Genomic DNA, 17171 nt, shown 5'->3' with positions numbered 1-17171 from the left:
TAATTTATCCAAGTAAATTGTATCTTTTAAATTATCATGCATGTAAAAAAAAATTGGGATTTTTTTCCATGGAATAGATTTCCGTGGGGGTTTTCTACCATTCAATTTGTGAAGAATTCAAATTTTGTTAAAATTAGGTATCCCTAGAGATATCTGATGTAGGCTAAGCCTGGATCAAACATTTTCGAAAAAATTTGATTCTGGTTAGGTCAAGACTAATATTTTAAAAAAATTTGGACTGGGCCGGGATTAAGGATCTTTGCAAGAAATAAAGGGTTAATATTCTTTGTAGATGTAAAAAAAAATTGATAATCATTATTTTTTATTTAAAGGAAGTCGGACAAGGCCGGGCAGACAAATAATACATATTTCAGTAAAAATAATAAAAAATTCCTTCGAGATTGGGCCGAACAAATAATTTTATCCTTTCTGACTGGAAAGATACATATTGACTAATTCTTAGCCGGTGCTTTTTGTCTAGTATTTGGTCTAATTATGGAATATTTTTTTTCTTCAATTATCTCTACTACATAATGCAGATACTATTAAGTATCAAAATTTTTTGTTAGTATTCCTGTCAAATTCAAAAAATAAGAAACACCTTTTGGCTCTTGAGAAGAAAAGAAAAACTTTCCACAAATCTCTCCAAATTAATATATAAAATATAAAATGGATAAAAAGGATTTAACATCTGGCCTAATCATTTTATTTATTTATTAATTTATCATATTATTTTAATCTTTTTTTTATAGCTCTATAATAAATATTTATTTATAAAATTTCTTACTTAACTTATTCCCCGTGTAACTATGTATTGCAAACATATTGCACAAGGAAGGAGGCACCATGGCAAGAAAAAAAATATAAGATCGGGTTATAAAAAATCCTTCTCAAAATTATTTCATTTATTTTATCACTTTTTTTTACATACTAACCATACACCATATCAATATAATTATGAGTACCACAAACTAAAATTCTTAACAAAAAATAAATTGATTTATGATTATGTATGAGGAGATTTATTTATTTAAATCTATATATAAATGGGGGGGGGGGGTATAAAATAAAATACATCATGTGCGCTTTTAAAATTGCGGTTTAGGATTCATTTCCGGTCTCTTTAGTGCTATAATATATGTAAGCCTGCATTCAAAGTGAAGGCGGATCCGTTTTTTACATCCGTTCCGTCAAACGTCAATCTCATAAAAAATGATATATATTGATTTTTATTTTTAAAAAATTATAAGTAACGTTATAACGCTCTATAAAATTAGCCGGATCAAAAAGTCAAAATGTTTTGACTTCAAAATTTGCCGGATCCGTTTCTAAGACGGAAGGTATCGGAACGGACGCACTATGAACTGAACATATATACCATTTTTAATGAGATTGACTTTTGACGGAACGGATGTAAAAAACGGATCCGTCTCCACTTTGAATACAGCCTAAATAAAATGATAATGATTTAAAATAATTTAAATAGATAAAATAATTTTTTTGGGAAGCTGTAGTGTTCACCCATTTAGATAATACGTCTGCGGAGAGACAAGCAAGAATTATGTATTTACTTTAATATACCTATAATAACAAATATCCCTAAGTATTTTTTTGTAATTTTTGCAAAAGAATGATGATTGAATCTTATGAACAAAATTGTCAAAGCCCTCTTCCATGAGCGGGATACTCACGCAATTTTTTCAACATCATTGAATTATCTTCCACAAATATCCCTCAAAAATTTACCACAACAACAATAACAAATGTTAAATAATCGGAATCTCTCAATTTTATATCATCCGCTAAGGGATACTTTTTTAAATCTAAAAATTCCCCATTTGATCAGAAATGTATTTTCAGCATTTATAGAATTTATACCAAATTTTAATTCACAAAAATTTTGCCACAAACTTAATAAAATATATAGTCTTTATAATATAAAACTATAACGTCTTCTATCTATAAGGGTAGTTGTTGCTTAAAAAGCCGGTCGATTTTCAAAAACCGGCCCTATTAAGACTATAATTAAAATAACATTATATTAGCTTGAAGATTTTGCTCATAGATGGCTGAAAGGTTTGGACATCTATTTGCCAAATCTCGAAGCTTACATAATATTATTTTGGCTAAAATTTTAATAGGGCCGTTTTTAAAAATCGACCAGAACCAGGTTTCTTTTAGGGTTTAATTTTGAAATATTTTTAACGAATCGCATTTTTTTAGTGATATTTAATAAGGCAAGTTTTTAAATACTTAAAAAAATTTTAGGTAACCAAAAAATTTTTATCTTGTAAAATTTTTTTATAAATGAAAATTATATTTATAAGATTTTGAAAAGTAAAATTTGATCAAAAATCTTTATTCATTAAAAAAAAAATTTTGAAGATTATTTCCAAACTCTGAAAAAAAAAAATCAGATTATATTAAAGCAATTTAATAATATACTATAATATTCCGAAACATAAAATAACAGCTAAGAAGAATAAGAATGGGAGTCAAATTAGCCCTATCTTGTGAATCAGCAGAAGGCTGGACAAAAAAGGATCTAAAACCAGCTAATATAAATATTTTTAAAATCAATTTTTGTTGGTGCAATGTAAATAGAGTAATGGGCTTACATAATATGTGGTCCAATGTGTCCCAGTTTTTTTAACTTTCCATTATCACTTGAGATAACTGACAATATTTTTTGTTAATATTTAAAGATTATCTGTATTGCGCATAATATAGAAATGATTTATTTTAAAAAAGTATAAAGAAATCAAAATATTAGCTTAAATTTTAATCCATTAAAATTTTACCTAAAATCAAGTTTGTCGTTATAATTTTATAAAAAGCGGGCCCTGCTTTGGAGATTTCTACTTCCTATTATTATACAACTTTAATAATTAGATGGAAGATAAAATCATGATATATACTTATTTACCACCAGCAATCAAGACTCATTGGGATGGATTATCATATTTGGAGGTAATTTAGTTTATATTATAAACTGCTATTTTTTTCATATAAAACTCTTCTATTTTTTTTATAGCATATTTTATATTATTTTGTATAATTTAATTTACTACTACGTATACGTAGTAATACTACTACCGTAATGTGGCAATTATAATTTTTTAACAAATAAAAAATATATAAATAATATTAAAAAAAAGGAAAATGATAAAGAAAGAGAGAAAAGACCTCCTGTGAACATTCTTTATCAAATTAAAAATAAATAATAAATTATTTATTTATTTTTTTTAAAAAATTATAATAAATTAATAAATTCAACATTTATTTTTATATATATTTTATTTTTGAAGATGAAAATTTACGAAAAATATTCCCGTTATTTGGAGGAGGAATAAAAAAAATTATGACGTAAAAAAATAAGACGTCTTATCTTTTTGAAATACCTATATATCTGCGAATTTTTATTTATAAATTATATTATCATTGGAATTGACTGCCTTCTTCATACGATTTTAGGATTTAATATTTGATCTTTGCTATCGCTTGGATTTTTTTTTTTAAAAATCACATTTTGAATTGATTATGACACATGGAAAATCAAGTACACTGTGACAATATATTCCATATCTCAATTTGGGACAGATGTGACAAATTATCCAGGATCACAAAAAAGGTTAAAAAAATAAATTTTAGATTTCGAACATGTTCTTTTTTATAAAATCGTCTGATTTATTTATTTTCATTTTTTTTGTAGTTGTGCTCATTTTTTCTTTCCTACAAAATTTTATTTAAAATTAATTTAAATATAATTTCGGGCTATGATATTATAATTACCAAGACTGACAATTCAATCAATGACACGCCATTTTGGTTCCTCTCATATAATTCATCATTCTTTCATTTGGCACTTTGGCCTACAACCCGTCCCGATAAGAAAACTCTCGATATTTTTGCAAAGAAGCCAATAAAATAGTGTTGTTAAATAGCTCGGAAGACAGCTCACTCAATATTTTAGTTAGAAAAATATTGCCTAAGCCTCAAGATTTTGCTAAGAGATGCATAAACCCTTGTTCTTTGAGCAAAATGTACATGTTTGCTTAAAATTATTATGTGTAAAATATTGAGTTATTCGTTTTCAAAAATCTGCTCAAATCGAGCATTTAACAATACTACAGCATAACCCTCTTTCCTTGATAAGAATAATAAAGAGGGAGGAAACTAAAAATTCCTCCCTAATTGTTTAATTTTATATTAATTAACTTTATTAAATGAAACAAAGTAAAATGGAATATTTAGAAATGACATATTGGCTCGTTTTCTTGTAATTATCCATAAAGAATTCTTGTAATTATTATTTTCCAATTACATAATTCTTTAAAAAATATATTGTCTGTCCTAAAGCTAAAAACATGATTAAAAATAAATTATACCCGTTTTCCTTCAATTTAAAAGCAGACGAAATTATTCCTATCAAATTTTTTCTAGCATATATATCTTTCATTAATGACAAATCCCCTATAATTTTTTTTAAAAAAAGAATTTTAATATAAATTGCTTATATGATAAACCAAAATGGCATGTCACCAACTGACTTGTATTGAGTTTGAATTTAAATAAATGATCTCAGTCTATGTCTAGGTATTATTACATGTCATTGATGTAAGTCTCGTATACATAGATTTGATCTGTAATAATTCCCGTCTTATTTTAGCAGATGCTTTTTTTTGCTACCAGGCCCAAATCGTTATCTAAGAACAGAGTTAACGCTCCTTTTAAAGAGATCTATCTCTTGCTTCCGCTACTGAGTTTTTAAAAGGTGCGTACTTCCGCTTCAAATTAAAAAAAGAGCGCCATTTCTTAGCCGCACCTTTGATTTTAATTTTTGTAATATTTTATCTATATATTTTTTAAATCGAAAAAAAAATTTTCAATTATCAAAATTTTTTTTTTATTTACTTTTATATGTAGTAGCAAATTTTCTAAATTTGAATCTGACAGGCAACCACGCCTCTCGCCCTAAAACCAGTTTATTAATACTGAAGAAGCGCTCAATAAGAGAACTAGAGGGAAAAAGTTATTGTATTTTATAAAATATTTTAAATCGTTAAAATTATTTTAAAAAAAATCTTTTGTTGAGAATTCGTTTTCATGTAAAATTAATTTTTATATTTTGCTAATACTCTATTATTTTGATCCCTTATTATCCATTTCTCAATTCAACTTGAATGTAGGATGGCTAATAGCAAACCAATGAAAATGATAATATCATCAACATTATCTGGAAAGATTTTTTATAAAATTATAAACCTTTTATCAATGCCGCATAAAAGTGATTCTATAAGATATTGGCAAAACTTTAAATCTGCAAAATAATTTAATTTTGAAGTGAGTATAGAAATACTTGGAGTTTTTCGAGAATAAAAAAATATAAATTAATATCGGCTCAACATTTAATAAAATTAAATAGTTTCATAAATTTGAATAAATATATATTATTTTTTATAAGTATTCAACAAATTCATTAACTGGAAATATTTTTTTAAAAACAATTTATACAATAAGATTAAAGAAGCTAGCTCCCACTCTGGTAAAAAATGGCGCTCCAGATATTTTTAAAGCTCCAGGAGTGTCGCCATTTAACAAAACTGGGACATAATTTTATTCTTTAAAAAATGTTGATTATAAGTTATTACCAAAACAAGTTAAATTTAAAATGAAGGGGGAGGGGGCAGAGGACAGAAATATTTATTCGAGTTAATCCAAAAAGACGCCCTGTTAGGTATGTACCCAAATAAATTTTTAAATTCTTGTATCATTCATAAATGAAATTAACATAATTTTTAAGGTAAATCGTATACAATATATTATATTATGCTAATTAAAAAATAGATATTATGATGAAATACAGACAGACCCCACCCATTCGAATAAATGATAGATAAAATTTTTTTGGTAGGAAAGTTTTCAAGATTTTCAATTTTTATTTCTACGAATGATGCCGGGATCGTAACTAGAAATTTTTCTTTAATTGTTCCTCGAGGAGCATAATTTTTTTTTAGCGATATAGTAATTGCATATATATCGATCGGATTTTTAACTGGAAATTCCATATTTGGATCACTTTTATTTTTATTGTGAATAAGCAGATTAAAATTATGCTACATCTTGAAGTTGCGTCCCTCAATAAGGCTTAATATTTTAGAGATGGGGATAATTTATAACTTTATTGTTGCAATTTAATTTATAAATTTTACATTTTAAATTATTTTTCTTTAATTATTATTAAAACTACTTTTTTATTTTTTATAAATAAATCACATGGCCACGTCTGAGTCAATGACATTGAACTCCCTCCTCCCCCTTCCTATGTCCATAAATTAATTCAATTGTAAAATGGATACCAAACTGATTATGTATTTTGACTAAAGAGGGTACTCCGAGATTTTAATAACGCTAATGATTGACTGCAAATTACAAAAATGTAAGATTTTGTACCATAAGGTAGCGGGGAGGGGGTGCGCGAGTTTGAATTTCTCTGTCTCCCACTGATTAAAATCTATTTATCTTTAAAGATCAACGTAAAAGTCGAACATTACCATGAAAAATCGCGACGGGGTTCCGAGAGTTCCATTAATCAACATCATTCAATTATTAACAATGCAAATTCAAGTTCCAACGATCCTCATTGTCTCTCGTCTCGTTGCCGGAGTCATAATGCCCACGGAATCAGGATGCAGAAACTTTTGCAAAAGTCGTTTAAATGTGTGGGCCGTTCGCTGAACGTGACTTACATAGCCTACCTCTTTTTGGGACTCATAGTATTCACGCCGCTCAGTTTGACTTATTTCAAAAAGGAAACCCTTATTGGGGCTTTCGAAGAATTGTATACATACGGTGAGAAATGAATTAATTAATGGTATTTTTTTTTAAAGTTCCCAAAAATTCCATTTTGCGAATCCTTCCCTTCCAACTTACCCCGAAAGTTGTACAGTCATAATAAATAAAATTAAGGGCTGGCTGGACTTGTTTTAAAATAAACATACAATTGGCTTGGCTCTATACCTTCGTTCTTTACCAAACTATTTCCTTAGAATCAAGAGTAGAAATGTCCTGGACAAAAGTACCCGTACAAAAATGATACTGGTCAAAAATACTTACTGGTAAAAAGAGACCGGACAAAAATATACGAATTTGAGGAAAATTTAAAAGCTTAGAATGGGGGAAAATAATAAAATTGCTTCATTGGCATTAAATTTCGGGTATTTTTGTCGGTGTCTTTCGGAAATTCTCTACACCCGTGATTCATTTTTGTCCCCAGGGTATTTTTTTTATCTTGTTTTTTTATGGGACATTTCTGTCATTGATTTTCCTGATAGAGGAATAAGTAATAAGGATTACACCTCATTAACAAATAACAATATTTGATAAGTGATTAATTGAAAAATAGTAATACTTACTCATGTTTAGATCCCATCGTATCATTACCATCATACTGGACCGGTTCCTATTACTCCGAAAGTTTTTCCCATATAAATAGCAATAAAAATAATTCTTGGTCTCAGGGCCAGGATGCCTCATATCAGAGTATCCTTACAAATAAACCCTGGTTGAGACCTAATCGATATTGGATCGCGGATCCACCCGACAACGACCGAATATCATCTCAAAGTCCTAATTCGCATAGTAGCGGCGTCATAAAAATCCCTATAATTCAATCATGGTCAGGAACAACCAATAATAAAGGCGAATCTAAACAAAAACAACATCAAAGCGCCTCCGAAATTACCGCTCAAACATTTAAAAATATCGGAGAAACAAACATCGGCAATCGGATGAAAATGTCTAGCCATTTGGAGATGATCAAAAGCCTCGTAGACATAGAAGTCGAAGTCTTTGATAGGTTAGGAAATTTATTTTGTTATAAAAAAACGTTTCATATATTTTATTTTTTTTTTGCAAAAAAAAAATCTAAACAAAATCTGGTTATATTCCGGTTTATTTTTTCAATTGTTTTTTGTGACTTATTTTATTTGCAAAGTTTTTAAAAGTATGGCAATTAATCCCATAAAGGTTTTATATTCAAAATTCAAGGAAGCTAATTATTTTATATTTTCTAAAAAATATAAAATTTTTTTTAAAATTTATTATAGTAAGGACCTAATTGAGCTTTTTCCAAAAAAATAATATCAAAACCAGTTTGCGTTTTTATTATGTTTATAAATTTGTGATAAGCACGGTAGATAGTAGTGAGTGTTGTTAACTGGCTAACTCAGTATTTTATCCGGAAAAATATTACGCAATCCTGAAAATTTTCCTCATAAATGGTACAAACGACTAGACATCTATTAGCGGAATCTGGGCTCTGGCTTAAATATAGAGTTATCCGTTTTTCAAAAGCCACTAGTAGATAGAAAGAAAGAAAAGAAAGAAGGAAGAAAAAGAAAGTAAAACGCAAAATTTAGATTGTACTATTATGAGACTAATAAATCATATTTGGTTATCATTTATTTAAAAAGGATGAAAATAATATACAAATAATATTTAAAAAAATGAAATAGTTGAGTCATTTCATCTTTATTACAAATTTTTAATGATGCCCTTTTCTCCGTCTCTATTTTTTTTTTACGAAAGAGATGGAAATGAAGAGAAATTTACGGGCCCTTATAATTTATATTATATTTTTTAAAAAAAATATTTGCCTCAAATAAAATTTTTTATCCTAGATTTAATTAAAAGTAAAAATTTTGTCTCCGAAATTAAGTTAAGTTTTACGAATTATCATCTGCGAACAGCTGTGAATAAAAAAAATTAAAAAAATGCTATTTTTTTTGTTTAAAAATCGTGCTAACAACCTGTCAACCATGCCGAAAGGTTATTTATAATTTGTTTAGATTAAAGGATTTCACGTTTGGGCCAAGATATAATTTAGGGGGTAAGGTAAGCATATAATCTTAAATCTAATAACCTTTAAATATCTTTATGTTGGATTTACCAAAAAAATACAACATATTGGGCCATAGGCGTAGCCAGGATTTTGTTTATTAGATAAGATTTTCACTTATTGTCATTTGCTATAAAAATAATTTTGGTTTTACCTTTTTTTTTATAAAAATGCTTTATTTCTAAAACTTTTCAATTATTATAGTCGTTATTTTAAAAATTATTTAACTTTTGCTAACTTTTCTTTCAAATTCTTCTTTATAGTGACATATTATTTACATTCTTGGGGTGTGTGGAGGGTTTAGGGAATTTTTTTTACTAGTTTATATCAGTTTATGTTGGCACTGCGTTGAGATGGGTTTATAAGATCTATTTTAATGCTGTTTATACCCGAAAACCATTATCTGTCAGATGTTTTTTTCCTCTTTGAAATATAAACTCAATTTTGAAGAACGCGCAAATAAAATTAACTCGCGACCTCAATGCTTAGAGAGAGGTTTCTTCGGCACGCTTCTTACGATTTGATTCTAATTTGGAAAAAATAAGTCCCTTCATAAAGCCAAATTATGCCTTATTTCAAGATTTAGCTGTGAAAGGGCAGCCGTGTTCGATCCTGTCCAAATAAATTTATTTTAATAATAAATCCGAATCGGACCGTTTGCGAAAAAAATAATTCAAACTCGGATAGCTCTAATAATTAATTTTGTAACAATTTTTTTAAAATAAATACCAGAACAAGAAATGACGACTAGCCGATGGGTCTGGGAATATAAAAAAAAATAAATATTGAAAAAAATCTCGCATTTTTTAATTTCATATTTATTCTCTTTTTTTTTTGTAAAAAATATTAAAAGTGTGATAAAAAAAAGCCTTCCTTATCTTGTCTGCCAAAAATTTATTTTAAAAAAATAGTTTAGTCTATACCCCTTAAAAAGATTTTTTTTTTATCAATAACAGGCAAAATAACATTAAAAAAATTTTTTAAAAAAACATTAGGGGTAGTTTGGTTTGGGATTAATAAATATCGTATATTTTCATTTCCAAGAATTCTTCAATAATTTATTATTATCAAGAAAATAAAACGAATATGGGTGGGCTCTATTTTAAAATGTATCTTCCAAACAAACATTTATTATCAATTTAATTACGATTCGTAACCTTATGCTCCCCATCCATCCCATCGCCATTACCAAACACATTTTAATTCATTGGATTTTGAATTCTTGCTAATAAAAAAAAAATATTTAATAATTAGTTTATTATTATTATTTTTTTTAATATACAATATAATTTATTATTATAAAACAATATAATTTTTATCGGTGTGTGTTTTTTTTTTCATTTTATTTTAGAAGATTATGCTTCTTTTTTTTCAAAAAATTAGAATAATTTGAAAAATAAATCATAAAAAGATAAATAATGTGTTTTTAAATACAATGACTTAGTTTGAATATTCTATGATTTGATGGTAGGGGCAGGGCTACATCGTTTCAAAAAATATATTAAGATTCCTTTATGCCTCCGTAGTTCTTAGCAAAATGTACTTCAAATCAACATAGATACTAGCTAGATTACCTCGTTAGTAAGCTTGATTCAGATATAGCTAAGTTTGGCGACCTTCTCTACCTGTTATCGTCGCATAAATCATTTATCCACCTTAAAAAAACATTGCAAGAATCAAACTCAGCATTATCCACCCAGGGGATTAAATCCCCCAACAACCTAGTTCTCACAACCTTCATTTCGAGTAGCTTACTATGAAGCTATCCCTTCCACCAATCTTCACCTCCAATTCACCAACAATTAACTCACCCACGACATTGATAATCGCCGTGTGTGATAATGATACCACCTCTTCACATCTGTTCTGCCTGCAGCACTTCTATAAACAGCAAAGGGAGGCCCAACTTACGTTGCCGATCGTGTAAAGGCAGAATCCTCAGGCACAATCTCCCCAAATAATAAGCATTCTTGAATTAGATGAATTTTTCACACGCGATTGAAAGTAGTATAATGAAACCCCACCCTAATCCTTAGAATAGGGGACAATTTATTGTTTGAAAAGAATCATCCACTGGCCCCATCAATTCAAACTTTAACTTACTCCAACAATAATAACAGGTTGCAATTGCAGTCACGTATCAATTATATCCTACTCTAACATTCTTCGATGAATTTGCTTTATCCTTCTTCAAGGATTTAGGATCTCTAATGCGCAATCTCTGAATTCAAAATCGGGAAACATGAGCTACAACAGCAGTTTACTTCCCACAAAACATCCCTAACTAAACGGCTTACTCGACCTTCCTTATTTTCTCCCTTTTTATACTATATTTTTGGATTTTTTAAAATAAAATAATATAAATTGATTATAATAATTATTATTTCTATATTTTTTTTTGTGTCCGGTGTTATCATAAATGAATATTTAATAAATTTTTATTTTATTGAAAATTTCGTCTATAAATTATTGGCTAGCTTATAAACATTTTTACTCTTCAAAATTTTTTAAAATAAAAAACGTCAGATTTAAATCCCCTCTCCTCATGTGTTACATTTTGTAACGCGATATATTAACTATGCTCATAGGCTCGCCAACCTTTTCAACTGTGGAGAGGTGGGGGGGGGGTGGTTGAAAAATATCTCCTAATTTCTAAAAATGAGGGAAAAAAAAATTCTCATAATAAAAAAAAATGTGGAGCGGGGTTCTCTGAACTTAAGTGGCTTGTGCTACCTTGCACTCCCTAACGAACGCCATTAACTCATTTTTTTAAAAATAAGAATTTTTATTCAAGTTATATGGGATAAGTGCCTGTCTGGAAAGAATTATTGGTATGGTTACCCTATTTGGTTTAGTTTATCTCGATTTGAACCGATTTTTAGAAAGGGCTAACTAGCACGATATTTTAGCCAGAAATATATAGCCTAAGTCTCGAAATTTTGTTAAATGTTCAATTGTGCCATCTATGAGTAAGATCTTCTGGGTTACGTAATATTTTTTTTCTGGAAAAAATATTTAAGTTATGTTGTTTTTAAAATCGGCTTGAATCGAGCCGAACCAATCAAGTAAACATTTTTAAATTAAAGCTTCATTTCACACGAGAACTAGGCCTATTCAATTAATGAATTATTCTTATTAGATTTGTTCGTTCCTATTCTTATTAGGCCTATGGGAGATCATTTAAGGATTAATGATTATATCCTTAATTTGATTGCCAATTGTTTTATACTTTAAAAAATAATCATTTAGCAAATGGAGCCTCTCGGATATCTGTTACAAGCCGACGATTCCTAAAATGGATTACCTATCAACACAAGTAAAAATTAATTAATATTTTTTTTTATTATAAAATAATTATTAAAAGCTATTATTTTGCACTTGATTTCCATTTAACAAAGTAAGTAGTTCAGAACAGTGCCCTTTTGGTATATTATTAAAATCGAATTGAGTAGTGAGTTATTTGATTCGTTATTCGTATTCGTACGAATAGTAAAATTTTCTTATTGTGATTCAAATTGTTCGTTTTTTAAAAAAAATAAAATAAATGTAAGATAATTCATACTAAGATAGTCTCCCGTTCTAACTGCCCCTTGTAGGTTTACTATCAGGCGTTTCGGCCCACCCTTATCAGCTGCTTTAAAAATATTTTCATCTGGCCGTAAAAATATTTTCGACAACTTGTTTCACCCTGCTCGAAAATCTTTTTTCTCCGACCCCCTGGTCGGGCTACGCCATATAGGGATTAGCCCCAATAACATGACCAATAAAATTTGAATAGAATTAATTATAATTTGATTATTTTATATTTTTTTTAATATTTAAATCGGATCGGCACCAATTTAAACGATATCAGCTGGTTATCGATATTTTTAAAAATACGATTGATCGGTTTTTTAAAAAAGTAATCGTTTTCAATTTGTTTATTCATTTCAAACTGCTATACAAACTATATTGTAACAACTATATATTTTGTTTTAGCTAGCTCATCACCTGATTCCCTGTAGCATCGTAACACCTCTAGATTGTTTTTGGGAAGGCTCCAAATTGCATCCTAAACCCGTTACTAATTTACCGTAAAGAAAATCTTAAATTTCCTATTTCTTTTCCTCCCTTTAAATTTTTTACTCCAATAAAATGATTTATAATACTAGATTACTTAATAATTTGTTTGCGCTATTATAAGCGTCATTTTTTAAAATTTTATTTCTTTATTTTTTATAAAAACAAAATAGTCTACCAAATGGTAATACTATCGATCTGAGATTCGAAACGTTAAAACCGGCCAAACTTATTAATCTTATCCAAACAAGCGGTTTACCTTTCAATTCAGAGCCTTTGATCAATTTCGCTAATAGCGTAAGTTTTGTTATTTATACTTATTATTAGTTATGCAAAATCTCTCCATTTGAGCCGATTTTTAAAAATGGCTAACTGGCTATTTGGCCAGAAAAATATTGCCTAAGCTTACAGATTTTGCTATTGCTAATTTTAGATTGGATTTTAGTTTTTTTCTTCTCTTATTTTTGTTAATTTATGATTGGATTTTTATTTTTTCTTCTCTTTTTTTGGTAAATTTAGATTCCATTTTATTTTTTTATTCTCTTTTTTTTGTTATTTTCTTTTGAATGGGACTCAAAATGAATTCCTGGGTGCAGCCACTATTGATGCACCTTGAATTAAGGCTTCATAAAGAGCATTTATTAAATTAATTTATTTTGTTTTTTTCAATACGAAAAATTCGATTCGAATTATACAAATATTATTTTTATTATTATTTATTTTTTATCCAAAAAACATCGAATTTTCCGATTTAAAAGATTTCATTTAATCGAATCGAATAATATTTTTTTCGATATCAAAGAAGGAGAATAAATAAATGTCCGATTACATTTTAATTAGATCCATCACTTTATGTTTTTATTACAATTAATTTAAAAAAAAAATAATCTATAAAATTTCACCAAATAGTTTCAGATAAACCAAGATGGATACACCACAAAATCATGTTTGAATCCCGAAGATTCCGAATGTCCTAATAAAGTATAATAGATTGAATTTTCTTCTTCTTAAGAATAATTAAAATAATTGGATAAAAAATAATTTTAAAATTAAGAAAAAAATAATATTTAATATTTTTTAAAAAAAATTAGAATTCTAGTATTACAAATGATACATTAACTCGCGGCATAAAAGATGGCGGGTGCATAGGTATGTCACGCGTATTTAACAAGTGGCCTCTCCACTTGATTATGGATTATGATGCCATAAGCAAAGATCACCAGCAGGGAACGGAACCTAGCACCTATGATATGTAAATTAAATAATCATATTGAAAGGGTTTTTTATTTGGATGGGGGTAAAACATGGAGGAAGAGAGTTTGATTATTCAATAATTTAAATAATAAGAAAGGTTGACCACATTTTTAGATATTTTTTATATTATTAATGAGAGAGGTCTTTAGCCATGAAGCCCCCCGATTCCAATTTTTTCGGCCCTCAAACCTGGCCCCGCGATAAAATTTTTGGCCCACAAATTTTAAAAAATAAATCAGTTAATAAATTTTAATTTGCCATTAACAATTAAATCTAAATGAAAAAACAAAATTCTTAGAAAAATTTTAGTTATTAAATATTTATTCAACTTGTTAACATTAAATAAAATAAAAACAACAAACAATATCACCTTTTTTATTCCTCGAATGACATTAGTGTTGGTGAATTTGTCAGTTAATGTTAGCGAGATTTAATTAATTAACCATTAAGATAAATTACAGAAATTACAAAACTACATCCTGATTAGATCATACCCAAATGTTAAGACCAATACAATGTCACATATTAATATAATATTTTTAAAAAATTTGAATGAGTCCAAATTCTTATTTTCTTAGTGAAGTTTAATTAAATATGATAAACTACTTCCGGCTCCTATCACGTGATAATATTTAAACAATTATAGATCAACCTATCAAATGTTAAAATAATGTATAAAAATATTAAAGAGGACGAATATTTTATTACGAAGAGAACGAATATTATTTTAGAATATCAAATTTCCTATGGGGTGTAACTGAGCATAACGTTATTCAATATTTTCTTCATTGATATGTACTTCCAATTGTTTAGAAAGTCAATGAAAAGATAGATGGAAACAAAATTTTAATTTTAATGTTGTATATAAAAAAATAATATAACCCAAAATTTATCTTTTAATTCATTTATGTTAAAATTTAAAAATCAAAATCGTTGTATTATATTAATTTTGTTATTTTATATTTATTTTTAGAAAATTTTATAATAAATAACAAAAATTTTTTAAGTGTCTTGTTTTATTTCCAAAAAATTGGTTCTCCCAAATAAATTGTTGCCCCCTCCCCCACTGGAAATTCTTGACTACGGGCCCGCAAAATATGGAACCTGGTATAAAGGTGTCTAGTATTGAATATAAAAAATTACTTTTTCTATAATTATGAAAAGTGGGTTCTGGCTTCCGGTTCTTAAATTTGACACGGTTCTAGTTTGCGTTTCTGGTTTAAATTGAATTCAATTATAATTTTGATAATAGTTCTTGTTTAGATTTTGCATAAAGTTTTAATTAATTGTTAAATTTTATTATATAAAATAATTTTTGTAAAATAAAAACTCTTATAAGGATTTGTTAAGATTAAAAGAGACATCAAGAATCTTTTTAATCATTTCTAATTTAAATTTTTTGTTGGTAAACTAAGATTAATTTAGATGAGTTTTTAAAGTAATAATTTCTATTTGCAAAAAATATTAAATTATATTAAAATAATCTACCATTATAACATTAAAATTTTTTTTCTAAAAAAACATAAATTATGCAACTCAAAATGTATTAAATTATCATGAATGGGCAAGACCATATTATTAATAAAACACTTTTTAGTTCTCTAATTTAATTCACAAGCCTCACAGGAAAACAGATGTTAATGATGTAATTCATTCAAATAAACGCTTTTCTATCAATAAATCTCCCCTCAATTTTTCTCCAAGGCAACTTTTTTTTAAAAAATCGATTTAAAAAAATTTTTTATTTTAAAAAGTAATTCCTAGACCATACATTCCAATTTCTTTAAATCTTAAAAAGTTCGAAATTCTGTGCCAGTTCCAAACTCTGATTATTTAAAAGAACAAACTTTATTATCCCCTTAAAACGAAAGAATGAAAGAAAGAAAGAATGAAAGAAAAAAAGAAAGAAAATTATTGAATATCTCACACAAACCTATTTATTTTCTTCTTCAAATTACTATTAGTCTAGCACTTCAAACCACTATCCAGCTCATGAATCCCTTCGATCTATACGAGTACTGGCGTTACAGTTCAAAAATTCAAACAACATCAATCTCTGTAATATATGTATTTTTCATAGATTCAATTACATGCAATCTAGTAGTGTTGCTTCCAAATGAAAGAGTTTTCACTTTTGAGTTTTATTCTTCTTCTAATGTATTTTAAATGGGATTGCACAACCATAATTTTACTAAATCTAATATGGTTTTATTTATAACTTCCTTTAGTCATATAATGCCTGTTTTCAAATTATAGGCTCCATTTTAAAAAAATACTAATTATACGACGAGAAAGGAGTTTGAAGAAGGAACACTTGATGACTAAAAAGTTATATATAAGTCGCCATTTTGTTTATTATTTTTAATAACTTAACCTAATTTACGGCCTGGAGAATCTCACTATATTTCAGTTTAATATGAATTTATTATAAATTTAATATTTTGGTTTAAGACATGAAATGTTTATCTCATGAAAAATAAAAAAAAATAAGATGAAATTTGACACCAATACTAATATCGGTAAAAATTGGAGCCCTCACATGGCCAAAGTTATCCTGATAACCTGGCAAAGACAATTCCAGGCTAGGATTGATTCTATCCATTCAAAGGCTTATCAGGATGAAAGAGGGATAAAGGAAAACGAGTTTAAGATTAAAAATGAAAATTACAACGGGATACTGGCAGGATTAACACCGCAAACGTTTGCGGATCAATATTCCACACTAATTAGCGATTATTTGAAGCGGAAACGGATATTGGGTCTTCTTTTTTGCAGTGTAGTTATTATTACATAAATTTTGACGAATTTTTAAAATTTATTTAAAAAACGAAATATAATTTATTACTTGCTACATTCAATATCACTATTAATACCCATACATATCCTAACAATGCTTAATAGTTTATTTTAATTATTTTCAAAATCCAAAAAATGTTGAAATGAAGTTAAGAAATTTTTT

General features: G+C 27.7%; 1 protein-coding gene across 2 annotated transcripts in view; it reads left to right on the top strand.

The window, feature by feature from the left end:
• Positions 1-3457: 3457 nt before the first annotated feature.
• Positions 3458-17171, top strand: part of LOC135931155 (uncharacterized) — a 30420-nt gene continuing 16706 nt past the window's right edge. Inside the window, exons 1-11 of one of the 2 annotated variants that reach the window (XM_065468064.1) lie at positions 3458-3631; positions 6531-6852; positions 7426-7858; positions 12149-12215; positions 12753-12800; positions 12878-12972; positions 13132-13255; positions 13868-13939; positions 14050-14210; positions 16177-16270; positions 16704-16988. In XM_065468064.1, coding sequence (XP_065324136.1) covers positions 3548-3631; positions 6531-6852; positions 7426-7858; positions 12149-12215; positions 12753-12800; positions 12878-12972; positions 13132-13255; positions 13868-13939; positions 14050-14210; positions 16177-16270; positions 16704-16988 — 1785 coding nt within the window. In that variant the 5' untranslated portion in view covers positions 3458-3547. The remainder of the gene's footprint in view (positions 3632-6530; positions 6853-7425; positions 7859-12148; positions 12216-12752; positions 12801-12877; positions 12973-13131; positions 13256-13867; positions 13940-14049; positions 14211-16176; positions 16271-16703; positions 16989-17171) is intronic. The other variant, XM_065468065.1, reaches the window with a different exon arrangement.

This window comes from Gordionus sp. m RMFG-2023, chromosome 1 (assembly GCF_954871325.1).
Source record: "Gordionus sp. m RMFG-2023 chromosome 1, tfGorSpeb1-WG-v2, whole genome shotgun sequence".
Taxonomy (NCBI): domain Eukaryota; kingdom Metazoa; phylum Nematomorpha; class Gordioida; order Chordodea; family Parachordodidae; genus Gordionus; species Gordionus sp. m RMFG-2023.
The sequence above is the reverse complement of the archived record's forward strand: the minus strand, read 5'-3'. Positions and strand labels throughout refer to the sequence as shown.